This window comes from Echeneis naucrates, chromosome 23 (genome assembly GCF_900963305.1).
Source record: "Echeneis naucrates chromosome 23, fEcheNa1.1, whole genome shotgun sequence".
Taxonomy (NCBI): Eukaryota; Metazoa; Chordata; class Actinopteri; order Carangiformes; family Echeneidae; genus Echeneis; species Echeneis naucrates.
This window is the reverse complement of record NC_042533.1, coordinates 10,477,312-10,494,038: the sequence shown is the minus strand read 5'-3', so window position 1 is coordinate 10,494,038 and position 16,727 is coordinate 10,477,312. Positions and strand designations below refer to the sequence as shown.

Sequence of the window (16,727 nt, the reverse complement as noted above, 5' to 3'; positions counted from 1 at the left end):
TCGGCTGCGGTGAAACAACATCTGCAAAATGGCAGTCATGAGGCTAATTGTGATATAGCTAAGTCATCACATTGGCACCTTTGCAGGCACATTAACACACACACACACACACACACCAATGATTGCACATCTCGAAAGGGATTGTGGAAAATACATTCAACCTTACACACACACAGACACACACCATACCCTACATTTATTGTCATGTATGCAGTTTAACACAATTTTATGGACGCTCAGGCTGCAACAAAAAAAGCTGCTGATCTTCTTTTCCAGAAACATCAAGACCAGCTTGACCTCCAACTAAGAGGAGCTAAAAGAGGCTAATTTGCCAGCCTGACAATAGATTATCTCTAATAGCGTTGACAATGCATGATTCTGGCTAATCCCAGGTGACTGAACCGTCTGTAGTTTTGAGCCGGAGAGAAGCCGAACTCAGAGCCACAGGTGCAGTGCAGCAGTGCTGAGACACACCAAATCACTTAGCAGCCACTTTGCCTTATTACACACAACCCACTGGGGTCCTGTTAGTGTATTAGCAGGATATTCAGCTCTTTTCATTAGTGCCCCTGGCTCATATCTGCGTTCACCTGGGTCACAGATTAAATTATTACATTTTTCCCCGAAAAAGGGAGGATAAGATTGTGTGTTTTATTTATCTGTTTTCTTTTTTATTATTATTATTGTTATTTTTGGTGCTGGGGACCGCACAGCAGCATTGTGGTTAGTGCTATTGCTCCACAATAAGAAGGCTGAAGTGGGTTCGGTTCCCGGCCTGGGGCCTTTCTCTGCAGAGTTTGCACGTTTTCCCCAAGCTGGCGTGGGTTTCCTCCCACCATCCAAAGACCGTAGCTCTGAGTGTGAGTGGTTGTTGGTCTCTCTCTGTCTCTGTGTGTTGGCCCTCTGATGGACTGATGACCTGTCCAGGGTGTACTCACCCAGTGTGAGCAGGGATTAGCTCCAGCACCCCCCACGACCCGTAAACGGATAAGCACTAGAAGATGAATGAATGTTTTCGGTGCAGTTCTGTTGTGTTGCCTCATTTCAGTTTATCAGTGTGGTTAAGAGGAATTGTCATTTCTCTTTTCCTTCATACAGAGCTGCATCTGCAGGTATCGAGAGAAATACTATCTTTATTCTCTTTCATAGCGTATGAAAACCTTCAGCTGATTGTTGTGGCTGAATCCAATTCAGACCAGTTCACATAGGTGATGGGGGCCGCTCTCTGTCTTCAGCTGGAGTTCAAGCTCAACGTTGGGGTTCATTTTCCCATTTCAAAGGACTTCCACATTTCATTCAGGCCATCCCACTAAAGAGAGAGTGGATGCCAGTGTTCGGGGTTAGCACTGATGCAATTCAAGTGTTTTTCCAGGAGAACCTTGCCCATCGCAACTTTGGGTTTTGTTTACGAGCAGCCAAATGTTCTGTCCAGCTTTAAGTCCAGTGAGCAGTTCATTCTGGGCTTCAGGGGTCACAGTGTGGAAAGGTCATCAAACACACACTCTACTGTTTCTGCTGTTCCTCGATACCACGGGCAAACAGCCTGATCAACTGGCACTGGACACTGCAGAGAGAAAGATTGCACGCCAACACACACACACACACACACACACACACACACACACACAGACACAACGCATCATTTAGCCTGAATAACAAACCATCAACTTAATGACTATTCTCATTTCAATGACACTTTACTGTCCATGTGGCAGATGTAAAAGTAATGGAACAGCACCCTTGTGTGTAGACTTGACACACAAACTTGAAAGTGAGACAATCTTTGTGGCGTGTAAAGTATAAAGACCTTTAAAGAGCTGCTATAACAGATGTTAAAATACAGATGGGACTGACAAACATAATAGATCCTGATGCATACAAGGTATAAGCATAGCAACTTAAAAAAGAAGCAGTTAAGACGGAAAATGCCTGCTGTGGTACAACATGTCGTAGAGTCACAGTTACTGCCTGCTTTTGTCTGCTAAAGGATACCTATATTTTAACGGGTCCTCCTGGAGTCTCCTGTCATGGCTCCCCAGCAGTGAGGCAATAGATTAGTACGATAACTAACAATTTTCCCACCAGTGTGAAAGGTTTATTTTCAGTTGTATATCATGCAGTTGACAAAAACAACAAACATTCAGTGCAATAGTAACTCTCAAGCAGCATGTTTGAGTTTTGAATGTCTTCATTTGACACTAACCTGTTAGTGTCAGTTCTGTGGCTCAATCATTGTGGCAACTTGAGTTTCACTTTGAAACACGTTTTTATAACTTTAAGAGCTCTTACCTTCTTTCCTTCTCTCATTCTTTCTGTTTCGCCTGTGCTATTACCATTAATTATCTGAGCAGCACTCTGGCTGGCTCACTCCAAGAACGATTAGCAGAGAGGAAGAGGCAATAAAAGGACGGACTTCTGCTTTAATTAAAGGGGAGTAGCCTTTTAACATGGGGAGGGCCATTAAATTAGCAACATTACAGCGCCATGCATCATTGGCAAAGTACAATGGAGCATGAAATAAATGATGCGTCAAGCTGTGCCACACCAGCTATATAGAGATCTGATCGTAAGGGGAAGGCTGAAGTGTGGACAGGGCCAGAATAACGAGGTTGGGGGGGGCGGCAATTTCTCCAAGGTGCCAAGATGGTCCAGCAGGGAACAGGGAAAGAGTCTCCAGATCAGACACTGTTGGACGATAGCAGTGCTAATGGTTCTCCTGCTTTCATTTCTGTCGAGCCAAGTAGGACAACTTCTTTATCATCGGCAAATATTAAGTGGCAAGAAGAGCCAATACTTAATTTCCATTGATACTGACTAATTTGCACAGTGACAGTGTGCAGATATTAGACTTTGGCACGGGGTTCTTGTTTTACATCATCAAATCATAGTGTTGTACCAGAATAACACGAATAGGAGTTTCCAGCTAACAGCTGTGAGATATTGGAGCTAACGGCTAATTTTTCTTTATGGTTACTCCTGGTTAAGTGATGTTTATCTGGTATTTCAATTTTTACCATGTTTACATCATATCCACTAAATCAAAGTAAGAATTTGATTTCATGATGATGCCACGATTTGGAAAAAAGTCATAAATCATCTGAGCCAATGCGACATATCTGTGCAATTGAGCAGCTAATGTGGCTCAAAGTTTTGTGAGTTTTGCTTCAGTACATTGTGAGTGCAGAACATAATCTGTTCCTGCCTTCCATTCATGAAACACCAAAACATTTTAGGGCAGTTTCATGCAATAGGTGTGAGCTCTGTGCAAATGACATGAGATTATTATAGTGGAAGCCGTGTTGAAATACTGGCAAAGTCAACGGCATTTGCCAGTCGTCATCTGTGCTGACGGCCATGCCTGTCTTGAATTACAGGATTCATAAAATGGGAAAATACAGGACTAATGATTGAATTGTGCCATTATTCAGAACAACTGATTCAGTTTTACAGTGTTAAAAAGCCACGAGCTAAGCATTTGTCTTTAGAGACAAGTAACAATAATTTCCTTGGGTTTCTTTTTCCCCCAGTGGTGGCTGACAAATTTCTGAAGCTAAATTTATGTAATTTCATTCGAGCAATTACTTTATTTTGGATAAAGCAGAAAGCTGGAAGGCATGGGCTTAGTTTACTGTATGTTTGATGTAACTTTCACAAGCGTTTCTGTGATCAGTTACCTGACTTGGATGGCAGCATGTTTCAGGATCTCCCCGTCGCAGCTCCAGCTGCTGTGGGCTTTGCTGTAGTTGCAGGTCGTTTGGCCAGAGCACATGGGACTGAAGCCCTTCTTCTTTGGAGGCTCGCTCGGGTCTTCTCGAGAAACCAGCTGTTTTTGGAAAGGCTGAAAACGAAATGTCCTCACCCGGTGGACCTCCACAAATGAGTGGTCAAACTAGAGAGGGGGAAGCAGAGGTGCAGCGGTCAAGACTCATTATAAATCAACTTAAAAGCAATTGAATTACTTGATTTTTTTTTTTTTTTTTAACCAAGAGACATATAGTGTTCAATGCAGTCTTGCTGCCTTAGAACTAAATTCTATATACGATATACTATACTACACGTTTTATTTTCCATCACCATTGGGGTACAAAATTAAGGTCAATAAAACAAATGAAATGCATCAAGCATCACTTTTTCTTTGGATTAATCTACCAGGATTCACATGGTGCTCCACCTTCTGAGCATTTAATCGTCTCAAACTGAACACAAACTATTTGTTCTTATAGATAAAATGGCGCTGAAAATAGGGATAGGAATATTCTTCTGAAATATGATGATTACATTGTGAGGTAAAATGATTCGTGCCATGTCATTCTTTTTTAGTTTATTAGCTCCTGGTGGGTGAGGTAAAAGTTAATTTCTCCTCGATTGTCTTTTTATGGACTCCTACTGCTTTTATAATGAAAGGTAAAACTACATGTGGGCTTGTGCGTCTGATTGGCCATTTATAAAGAAGAAAACAGCAAAACAGGGGAACAAATGCATAATGGAAGCAGGGAGGGAAGAGGGCAAGTGGAATGGAGTTGCATAAAAACTATGTAAACAGCGGAGAAGTGAAAGAGGGAAAACTCAGTGAAAGATGATTCTGACAAAATCATTTCTTTTCATCTCTCTCTGTGTCACAGAAAGGTTCAACTCCGTCCGGCACACAATTTTCTGCAGCTTCACAGGGTGCCACTTTCTCTCTAGTCTCGTTTTCTTTTCTTCTCATCTTTTCTCTTGCTCTCTCCACACCTTCTTTCCCTCCTTTTCTTGCCCTCTCTCATCCAGAAAGTGGAGTGACAGCCGTTTATTTCACATCAGACCCACTTTATGACTCCAGCCGCTTTTGCATTCATTCTGGACAGTCTGCCTAAAAGGCTTTCTGACAAGGCCATGAATACACTTACTGGCTCCTCACTCCTTGTTTTCTCTCCGCTTGGCTGGACAGCGATGCTGATATTAAGTGAGCTCTGATGCAAAGTCCCGCTCACTTTACGCGTACAACAACTTGTGTACCACAGAGTGTTGTAACTAAGCAGCTGGGAGCGAGGCGAGAGACGCAGGGATACACTAACGCCTGACACCTGCTGATGACACTGAAGGAAATATCAAAGGGAAATCGATCAGTCATCATCCATCCAATAGTTTTTTTTCTCCCTCGACCAAAGAAGCGGAGCGACTGATCAATGTTTACATCCAAACATCCAGATCCAGTCTGCAGTTGTGCTTCATAGTTTGGGCCAAAGTCGCAATTCAAAACCCCAGTCCCCAGGTAGTGTGGCAAGAATCAAAAAAGCCAAGAAAGATAAGTCATTTTCAATTGAAATTCTGATGATTGGCCACAATTTCAACACCTACAGAATGTAGCAAAGGCTTTTTTCTTTCTCTCTTCAATGAAAACTGTTGCAGCTGCTTCTAAAGCCTTAAAAATCAGACAGATGTTTAATTTCTCTGTGGGGGCGTTAACATCTCTTTGTGGAAGTTGAATCATCTTATGCTCTCCTTCCTCATTCTAAATATAACGGCTTTACCAAAAAGCTTGTTTGCAGGCATCGAAAATATCTGCTAAGAATGTTTAAGTCAAATTCCATGTCTTGAAGACCAAGTCAAAGACAAGTTCATTCCTGTATCAGCGTCAAATCAGCCTCTAGGTAGAAAATATGAGATTTAAGATACATTCACAAAACCATAAGATGAATCCAACTAAATTTCCAAGTATTTGTACAAAATAAACAGATTCTGGCTCGATGCGACTGACGTCCCCCACCTCTCCTGGACTGTAGCAATCCAGGATCACACTTCCTGTCACACAGGACAGCAAAGTCTTTCAGGAAGTTGAAAAAATGGCAGAAGCCTCTTCGTGTCTTTCTTTGCTTTGCCTGGCAGATAACGTTTGAAGCTAAATATAACCTTTTATCGGGCAACTTATACAGTCACTTGTACGATAAAGGGAAAAAGTAAACATGTAATGGGATGATGGAAAAGAGTAAAACTCTTATAATGCAAAATGTTTATCTTGGAGTTGAAGCTCACCTCAGGATGTCAGTGTTGGCTCAAAACACACTTTGCAAATTCACACTCTTACCACACAGCTACTGAAATTACCGACAATATTCCTTTAAATGGGATAAACATCCCGAGGTCCTTCCTGAGGTAATAATTACTAATCACCAGACTTCCCTTGGTAATACTTGCAGTATCCTTAGAGGGCATTAGTCTGGTATCAGCCTCTTCTCCCGTACAGCATATCCCTGATGCAGCGATTACTGGTGCCTCGCTGGACCAGGGTGGAGGTTATTTATGATACGTGGGAAGGCACAAGGGCTAAGGCATTTGAACTGAAGTGAACCGTGGTTGGGAAATGGTGCGGAGTCAGCAAACGGAGGTGCTAGCACAGCAAGCAGGCTCATTCACAGACTTACCACACTTTCGATTCATCAGTACACAGATTGAGAAAGCCTTGAGCGCAAAATCCTGCAGTACATGAGCTGATGGTTTTTGGCATGGACGCATAAAATTGTCTTCAAAGTTTTTTGTGTTTTATGTCTTTTTTTTAAAGATTTTTTCACTTTTGAGGAGGAAGCTCCTTTTACCCTCGCTGTATCTCAATAACTTCAAGTTTCCTGGATCATTTCAGCTCAGCAGACTGTTACCACTTGCACAATGTTCGCGCAAACCATTAATGGCACAGAGTAGCTTCAGATTATTTAGGTTACCGCCACCTCCTTCCTTCCTACCTGGTCATCCTTGTTGGTGTGTCGAAGGAGGTGTCTGAAGAAGTCCAAACGGGAGCACTTCCTGACGAGGATGAGGTCAGTGGTGCCGTCTGCAAGGTGGGCAGAGGGCGACAAGCCCTTTGGGCTTCGGGGACATGCACAGCTCATACTGGCTGCATTAATGGCAATGAACTTGCCATGGATCGTACTCCAGCGATCTGAAACAGAGAAGCCAAGAGTTAAAGTATTTTGATTATATTAGATTAGGTACTTTTCTAATCTAATCTCTAATCTAACCAGAAACAAAAATTTATTTTTGGAACTATAAAGCTCAAAGATCACCAGGGTTTCTAATTTCAGACCTTGTGTATTCAGTCTTGATGATTTAAATTCAAACCAACTAAACAACTGTAAAATTTAAATCATATAACCTGTGAAACTTTAATGCTTTGTTGTTTTGTTTTTTCATTCAAATGCTTCATTTTATGTTTGGTTGTGAAACTTGAATCACAATGTCCTCCGTTAACCAAGTGAACCACACCAGAGTCAGCTTTAAACACTTTAAACTTCTAATGTAGAAACTCAGCAGCAACTCCAAATCAGTGGACTCAGGTGTTCCCAAAACAAAATGAAACTTGGCATGTTCAGGGAGGGAAAACGGTGAGTTTGCAACAAATATCAAGTGCTGCAGAGGCTTGTTCACTAAACACCTCTGGCTTATTTCACTCCACTCTATGTAGTGCAGCATTAAAGCTCCTCCATCTGACACTGACACGTTGAGCTGCAGTGAAAAAACTGCTGCCATTTTTCAATAGTTTTTTTTTTTTTTTTTTTTTGTTACAGTGCTGCAAATTTGCCTTATTTGTTTGGAGTATTCTGTCAAATGTAAGCCATTTCTAAACCATTTACAAAGATATTAGCAGCAAAATCCTAATTCCTCTCAGCAGTCTGTTTGGTTATTCCAGAAGTGCTGAAGCAAATGGTTCATGCACCATCAGGAATGTGGTTTCAAAATCATCCTGTGTATTTTACTTTATGCTGTGCTTAACTTGTCACACAACAGTGGTGATGCCGATGAGGGTCCATTAAAATCCAGATGCTTTGGCAGGAATCTTCAGGGCAGCTTTTACCCTCATGATCGAGCCAAGATAGAAAGTCTGATGCAGGAATTTATGCACTAAAGCCAAATGTCTTCCACAATGAAATGCAATTAAGTCTGGCCAAGGAAGGGTTCACATCATCTAAAAAGGAAGCCATGCACTGTAGCGGGTTGACAGACTGGATTAACTTCAAGTTTTCTTGTCATGATTGAATGCATACATGTACTCCAAGTCTCAAACGACAGATGTGATGGCTGCACCTCACAAATCACCACTCTGTTCCTCTGAGATTAGAGACTGTTTACAAGGGACGGTCTATCAAAGACAGAGCAGCATCACCCACGGGACTGCCAGTGCCTGTCACCAGGGTGATAGTCACTAGAATAAGCTGCAAAAAGTAATCATAGACGTCCAAATCAGCGGCTGACTTTTTTGTGAGCATCTCAGAGGAAAAATTATGTGATCTCAGAAAGCAAAACGATTCATTACTTTTCCCCCTCATTTCACAAAACAAACTTACAGAGGTGATAACTCGAACCAATGATAACAAGCCCACCGAGGCTACATACAAACAACAATGTTCTAATTGGGAAGAAGTGATTAAAGCTAAATTTAAAAAAGAGAGAAAAAGATAAAAAAAAAAAAACAAAACAAAACAAAAAAAAAAAAAAAACGAAACAAATCCAACAGTGGACTGTGGGCTCTGCATTAGGAGTGAGTGCTTCCAAATGAGTATTTGCTTTCGGAGGAGACGCTGGCTCATTTGCAGAGAGAGTGTGTCGTGCCTCATTGATTCAGCAGTTGTCTGAGATTTCCCTTGCCAGGAAGAGCGAAAAAAAAAAAAGAAAAAAAAGAAAGTGCAAAACAAACAGCAGCGCTGGCATGAGGAAAACCCTTGGTCAGAGACGTTAAAAGCCAAAAAAATCTGTCACTCATCATATGCACACAGATTATGCTTGCTTTTGTACTGACATGGGGAGAAAAAAGTGCACGCATGCACATAGAGATATTAAGTAGGAATCTGCAGCCCCAGATCGCCAGGTTATAAAGAAACGGGAAAAAAAAAAACTTTGAATTTAACATTACAACACCAATTAGAGAGAAAAAGGAACACACAAGGCTCATCTGCAGCTAAAAGTACCCACATACTCGCACAAACATGCACCGCTGCGCGCACAGAGGAGTCAGTATTTCATCTGCCTCCAGAGGTTTGTGTGGTGTGCTGGTGGGTTTAGAGGATTGTAGATAATGAAGTGTGTGTGTAATGGTCAGGGGAGCTGGTGAGGAAACAGGAGGTGACATTGTTGACAGACAAACCAGGAACATGTAATCTGATCAAACAGATGAAGAAGGTGGATTATGGAGATTTAGAAATCAATAACCCCCCCCACCCTCCAAAAAAAAAAAAAAAAAAGGCTCCGGCAGGGCACAATGGGGAGCTGTGCAGTGTCACTGAAGTCAGTTTATATTTTCTCGTCAATAACTCATCAAGAATCTCATCAAGGATTTTGCCATGCTGCGGGAGCAAAACAGCCCCGGCAGAAAATGGAGATGAAGTGATATTTGAGAAGGAGGAGACGATGTTATTTACCCTCGGTCCACCTCAGGCACTTAATCCAACCCAAAAAACTGAGAAAAATGCCAATCTCCCCTGATTTGGTTTGGAGCTTGTGTGACTTCAAGGAAAAGTCAGACTAGGATTGTCTCATCTCCTTTTTATTTCGTTTCTTTTTTAGTCTTTCCTCCGACGACAGTGACTAATTTCCACACCTCAAAAATATGTAAACCGTTTTAAAATAGAAAAACGAGCAAAGAAATAGAAGTACACTTTTTTCTGATTAGCTCTTCTTCCCAGTAGTAATCTCAATCTTGTACCTTTATCAGATTTTTCCTCCTCCTCTGACATCTCCCACTGCTTGTCCTTTGATGAGTGCTTGTGTTGACAGATGTGGCACCTGAAATATCAGCATAACCTTGTTTTTTTTTTTTTTTGTTAGTTTTTTTAAACAAAATCGTCAAACTATCAGTGTTTCTGTGACATGCGAGGCGTTAAAAGGCTTAAATGGTTCATTAGGTGGAACTAAATCCAGCCCATTTTAAATTGACATGTACTGTACCTTTGTCTAGCTTTGTGAATATTAAAAGTTTAGTCAGAAAGATGTCAGGAAACATGATTTATTCATTTATTTATTTCTTTTTTACAGATGTTTTTGGGGGGGGAGGTGTTAGGGGCAGCCCCTTGCATCTCAAACCCCAAAGCACTTCATCAAGCACTATTCAGAAAAGAGCGAATGATTCCAGCCAACAGTAAATCAGATCCTGACAAACTAAACTAACACATTTAAGCTCTGGCAGCGGCACCTCTTCTGCAGGGCTGCATCAGATAAGTGAGCACAGAGTAAAATATTGCAGGAGAGCTGTAGGAATGGATATGTCAGATGGTTTATTTACCCGGATCGACACTGCACCTTATCCCTGGGGTTGCCCAGACCGTCGGCGGTGGGGAGGTAGGAAACGGTGCCCTCATAGTAGTTGTGACTCAGAAAGGTTTTTACCCCTGAAACAAACAAAGAAAAAGAAAAAAAAAAAAAAGAGTTGCCACTGAATGGACACCAGTGTTTTTCATTCATTTTCATTGTGTTGAATTTAACTCTAATTATACCCAAAAAGAAAATTAAGAATGAAATTGACACATAACGGTTCTTTTCCTCCGGAGACTATAGGTTTAACTGACTAAAATAAAATCAGAAAAAGTTTTATTTAAAACAGCTATTATGTTTTGGGTGAGGTGCAGCCCAGGGACCTCATTTATAAATAGCTTGTGTAGAAAGGTTTCGTGCTGGAACTTTGTGTACGCTCGTTGCTACACATACAGGAGAATTTGCAGTGCACGGACTCACAACCCTCCAGTCTTTTCAAAGCATGGGCCTCGTTACTTCTGTCTGATGCACATGCGTTAGATGCACATGCATTACACCGTGGTTCAACGCTATTCAACTCATCTTGAGATGGTGGCAATGAGCCTTGAAATGTGACTATGCTCTTGGAAAACTGCAAACCAGTAAACATGGATCTGAACATCGCAGATTTTGGATAAGGAGATAGATTCAGCATGTTTGTTGGTGTCTAACTGGCGATGTATATTTTCACATTTGACGCAATGCAGGAAAGCACACGAAATGAAAAGTATCTCATTGCACAAACGTGTGAGTGTTAACTTGGCGGCTTCTTTGTTCACACACGTCGAAGATGCACATTTTCATAAACGCGGCTGCCACTTCTCAGTTCAGAATTATTTCTCCTCTGTACGTACAGCCCCAGTTTAATTTAGTCAGCTTTCATAAGCTGCATTGTCGGGTGGAGGCCTTTGTTTAAATTACTTCACAGTACAATAAAATGCATGTATTTATTTGTAGCCCCAGCGGGAGGAGAAGTCTTGCTGGTGTTCATGAGCCTCATAACACACCTACACAAGTGTTTGCCTGGAATTCATAAGCCTGAGGCTGAGGGTTAGATTTATATCTTTAATCCTCCAAAGTCTGGACCCAAAACCAAACCAGCAAGCTCTGGGCTAAACCCCAGGTTCATTCATTCAGTCATTCATCATCTACCGCTTATCTGGGTTGCAGGGATTTCTGGAGCCAATCCCAGCTCACACCGGGTGAGGGCGGGGCACACCCCGGACAGGTCGCAAGCCCATCACAGGGCCAGCAGACAGAGACAGAGACGACCTACGGACAACTTAGAGTCACCAGTTCACGTGGAGGAAACCAGTGAACCCAGAAGAAACCATGCAGACACGAGGAGAACATGCAAACATGGAGTCAGACAGCCACAGGTCAAACAAAAAAGAAAAGATAAAACGTGCAGCACGGTTTAGCCTGAAGAGTCACTCAAGTTTGCAGAACGATGGCACTCATACCTGACAGGTCATATCTAGCAGGGCCAAGCCATCTCTTCCTCTCGCTGTCTGTCAACACATCGCCATAGAAACCGTAGCCCAGCAGCGAGACAGAGTATCTGAGGAAGACGTCGCCATGGTGGACCGAACACACGTCCATCGGCTGGGAGTCACCTGCGAGGACACACCCAGGAGAGACACTCATCCAAAGCTTCTTACGCAGCACTGACAGCCGCTGGCCGAAGGGGAACGTGTGCCAGAAGTCTTTCAGTGACTTTACTCACCTACAATGATGTGTAAAGCAGATGTAACTGGATCATTGGTTCCCACTGTGCCAAAGCAGATACAATCAGTGGACCCTGTTGGATAAGAAAACACACAGGTCGATGTTTAGCCTTCTAGAGCTGGAATGTTAAAGATGCTGCCAAAGGAAAACAGTTTTGGTTTTTTTCTTTTGAGGGAGGGGAGGGGGGGGTTTATCTGCTCTGCATAGTTATTTTTAGAATAACTATGCGGAGCTCATGACTTAATGCTTCCTGGAGAACTTTCTTGATTATCAGATCAATAGTTGTTGAAACACAAGATTAATTTATTTATTTTCACGTAAGATAAGTACAATTGCCATTCTCCTGGGGTGTCCTCTTGGTTGATTTCAAATCTGCTGTAAAAGGACAGTCCTGTTTTGTAGGGAGTGTCATTTCCTTAAAGAAAAATTCCCTGCAAGTTGCCGTTAAACTGTGTCATAATTCAGGTCCGGCTGGTCGACCCATCCCAGCATTGTTGCTTGGACGGATGAAGTGTCGTTCAGGTTTTTTTTTTTTTTTCATTGCTTCTCAAAACAGATGAACTTGGGTGACCTCGACAGACATTAAGCTCCACTGCAACATTTATATTGCTCAAATTTTTTTTATTACAGGTTGAGCTCTGTTTACTTTTTATTGGTGGACTATTATTGATCGGTGATGTTGATATCTCATGGGGACAGACTGTACAGGCTTGTTGCCAGACTCCACTGGGAGGCAACGCTGCGAAGATGTTAATCACATGTGTGTTATTCATAAATCAGAAGTCAGTCATAAATGGTTTGCCCCCCAGTGGAGTCACATGTCTCCTACCAAATAAGAAGAACTCAGTTGAGTGATTTTCTTCGGCGGAAATGAGGAGACGTTCCCGTCACAAAGTCAACTAATCGGATAGCTCCAGGCTCTGGGCTATTATCGACTCTCTTCAGCCAACAAATGGAGGATAAGAGGCATCCCCTGCCTTGAGAGAAATGTTGAGTTTGGCATTAAATCTTTCAACTTGAGCAGTAATAGGCCTCTCACTCTTTTTCTGCACCACATGGTGTAATTTCAGACCTATCTGCCCTACTTTTGATCATCTTCAAGTGGTGAAATAGACCCACTGCCGCTGATAAAAGACAGAAGAGGCGAGGGAAAGACGAGAAGAGGGAGTGAAATCTAAGCGCCGATGTTTTGAGCTGGCTCACAGAAGCGTGACAGAGGCGATCAGGCCTGTCATTCACCAGTGGACACAGATGAGTATGAAGATGAGCTCCCTCAATCGCTATCTCCGACTTTTTATGAATATCACTTATCTGGCCTTTGCTTCTTCTCCTCTGAGCTTCATAATCACATCTGAACACTTTCCAATTGCTCCTGACAGCGCTGCACTGCCTGCTATTATGCGAAGTGTAAAAACAGTGACATATGCCATTTGACTCTTCTAAAGCTACGCAGTAAAAGCCAACTGACTTTGAATGGATTTAAATGGCACACACAGATGTTCAATGATGTTCAGCCCTCAGATGTTCCAATGTTTTATTCCCCTTAACTTACTCAACCGCAGTAGCCTGTTGGCGTATTCAGCAGAGAGAGCATAAGCTGTCACAAGACATATCCTCAGTGAGAGGTTCAAGTTCCAGTTTTCATCAGCATTTTTCCCAAAACTGTCTCGCCACTAAAATCATCTTGGCAGTGAGATCATCTTTATCTCAGGGACAAGAATGGAGCCTGGATGATTTTCAGGGCTGTAATGGAAAACCATTATTTTTGCTGTTCGAAATCTCAGTGCATGAATGTATTTATAGCTGCAATTGTGTCATACAATGACACTGTCTGTGAACCCTTTTCACAAAAAACAAAGGGATCTTTGATCAACATGTACGAGTTGTTTTTTTTCAGCAAAATCACCTGTTTTCGGGTTAACTGACACTGTACTGTTAGAGCATAACAAGTAAGTCCAGTCTAAAAGGAAAGTGTTGGGAGGAAATGTCTGAATACAGAAGCATGAGGTCTCGCTCTTAATCTGAACCTTGATACGCGGGATTTTGCGTATCAAGGTTGCGTATCGCTAGAGCATTTCCATAAGTCTGACCGTGTTATTGAGGAATACTTTGTTGAGGCCACACCTTTTTTTTTTTTTGTGAAACCATAATGTCTGTTCTTGTTGCCTTATGGCAAAAGTGTGTGCGTGCCAGTTGTTAATGTTTGCATTTTTTATCGTTATCATGAAGTTACAAACCGTTTGAGGCGATCGACTGGCTGGGGTGACATTTATAAAACACAGTGATCAGCAAGGCAAAGACTCATTGATCACTTTCGGTCAATACAGCAGGAGACGGAGAATGCTCCGATCTATAGTACAATAATGGATGATAGTATTATTATACAACTTTGTTAGCAGCATATTGATCTAAAACACCAATAAATCAAAAATGCTTTAACATGTTTTTTCTGACTTTGCGTGCCCTACCCTGACTTTGGCACTCAGCCCCAAACCTCAGTTGTTACTACTAAAGATGTCAGTCTTTAAAAACAGCTCTCAAGTCTGCACTTTTATAAAAAAAAAAAAACAGGGATCAATAATTTCCTAAAAACCACTAAAACCGCTGAAACAGCTGAGTGTTAAGGTTTTTGCTATTCGTCAAAATATAAGTATTGCATTTGATGGAGATTATTCCACTTTTTATTGCGCAAACTTTGAAAAAGTATATTTCTGTAACAATAGAGATTTATGGCACAGAGGAATGAGTTATTTCAGGGATTGGTCATGCTATGATAAGACTGCCCTTTATGTATTAGAAATGAAACTGAATCTGATACTTTTTCAATCTCAGCTTTGGTTTTGATTTCTGTTGGTGATGCCTGCTACATATAAACTCCAGGTCCACAACTGTCAACAATGAACTGACAGAGAAGCTGATCTGCTCCGAAATTCCTGTTGGACTAAATAAATAATCCCTCTCATAGGAACATTGCATTTGTTCCTTTCCTGTCGTTGCTGCAGCTGTCCTTCATGCATGACCGATCAGCAGCAGTTATTTCTGTCGGTGACAGACCTCAGAGGAAATACGATCTTTTCTTCATTAAGCTGTTCCGCTAAGGTCATCACTAAGCTCATCGCTGTGTTAGTTCTTATTTCATGTTCTTAAAGCAATGTCAGAAAGCCTGCGCTGATTTTAATGACACCAAACAAAGGTTGGCATCATCCATTAAGCAGTTTGTATGACTCTACACCACGGAAGGTCTTTGGACTGAAATTGAAAACCAATATCACACCAAAACGTCTTTGAAACGGTTTTGTTTGTTAAGTGCTTTCACTTGAAGTAGTCCTGAATTTTCACCGAAAAGGTTCCTGAGGAGGAGGGTAATGATAAGATTTCAACCTTTTTTTTTTATAGCCTTCTGAAATTCTCTAATATCACAGTGTTACACATCAAACTATTTCATTGATCTGCGTTCGTAAAAAGCTAAGAAAAAAACAACTGAATAAGTCAGAAGAAGTCACTTTGTATGTCTGCTTTTTGTGCGCTGTATTTCTACCCAAGTGAAAATGACAGTATTTTAAAATATCACCCTTCATGTTCCCACTTATGGACTGACTGAACCTCTGCAGGGCTTTAGTCGGACCCCCTGCCCTGTGTCCTTCGGGATTCTTTTCTATAATTTAGAAATCTGAGATCAGAGCAACTGAAGATCTTCTCTGTTTGAGTCAAACAGTTTTGATGAATGGGACCGCTGGAGTCCTCTTTCAAACTCCGACACCTTAAATATATCATTTAGAAAGAAACTAATGACACATGTATGCTTACTGTAACCCTCTACACCATCAATTTTGACTGCAGGACTCATTCAATTGTTATTTTTTTGACTTCTTGAAGGGGCCAGAAATGATATTCTACTTTTCCCATTGGGACTTTGGCAACTGTGGGAGACCTGGTGTGAACTTGGCACCTTCAGCTGTGGGTTATAATGCTTGTGTAGGTGGAGAGAGCAACAGTCATGGTGAAAGTGGAGCCAGACTTTTTCCGTCTGGGGAAAAGTAAAAATTGTGTCCTTAAGGCAAATTGTAGTGTGTCATGCAAGCATTACATATTATCCTTCACAGTCTGAAAAAGTGATGCCTAATTTCAATGTTGTGTAACATCTAACTTATTATTTTTAAGTGTTTAGACCTATAGGTCTCATTACCACTAAAACCACTGCTGTTCAAGCCTAATTCCATATGTTACACAATGAAGGAAGCTGACCTGCAGGAATGATTCCTATGCGTAGAGAACATGGCACCAACTCAGCATCTGCTCGGCTCTGATCCACGCCGTGGTCAGTTTGGGTCCTGGTGACCAACCCGTGCACGATCTCACTGAACATCCCATCTCCACCGACACACACCACCCTGTGAAGATAGACATTACTGTGATTTACGACCTGTTTACGTGGGTCTGAAGAGTTCTTCCCTCTGTGCTTGAAAGGAACACAATTTGGCAGCAGGTCTAACTCTGAATGTCTTCAATAAATAAAAATAACACACCGAGCCACCCTGCATCACAGTTTTTCATAAAGCAATTGTGGACTAAACCAACTCTGCTGGACCGAATATGTGATGAATAGACAGGGCACTGTGCAGGAAAGCCCTTTTCACGCTATTGATGCATTATACATTTTTTTCCAGCTGCATTTTGCTTCAAACACTGTCACAGCCATATCTTGTAGCTACCAGCTGAGTTAAAAGAATTCAATTTGTCCTCTT

General features: G+C 41.7%; 1 protein-coding gene across 2 annotated transcripts in view; it reads right to left on the bottom strand.

Annotated features, from left to right (window-relative positions):
* Positions 1-896: 896 nt before the first annotated feature.
* Positions 897-16,727, bottom strand: part of cerk (ceramide kinase) — a 32,842-nt gene continuing 17,011 nt past the window's right edge. The window contains exons 6-13 of one of the 2 annotated variants that reach the window (XM_029495091.1): positions 16,228-16,373; positions 11,981-12,055; positions 11,718-11,870; positions 10,247-10,352; positions 9,671-9,750; positions 6,717-6,913; positions 3,675-3,889; positions 897-1,564 (exon numbers count right to left, since the gene is read on the bottom strand). In XM_029495091.1, coding sequence (XP_029350951.1) covers positions 1,504-1,564; positions 3,675-3,889; positions 6,717-6,913; positions 9,671-9,750; positions 10,247-10,352; positions 11,718-11,870; positions 11,981-12,055; positions 16,228-16,373 — 1,033 coding nt within the window. In that variant the 3' untranslated portion in view covers positions 897-1,503. The remainder of the gene's footprint in view (positions 1,565-3,674; positions 3,890-6,716; positions 6,914-9,670; positions 9,751-10,246; positions 10,353-11,717; positions 11,871-11,980; positions 12,056-16,227; positions 16,374-16,727) is intronic. The other variant, XM_029495092.1, reaches the window with a different exon arrangement.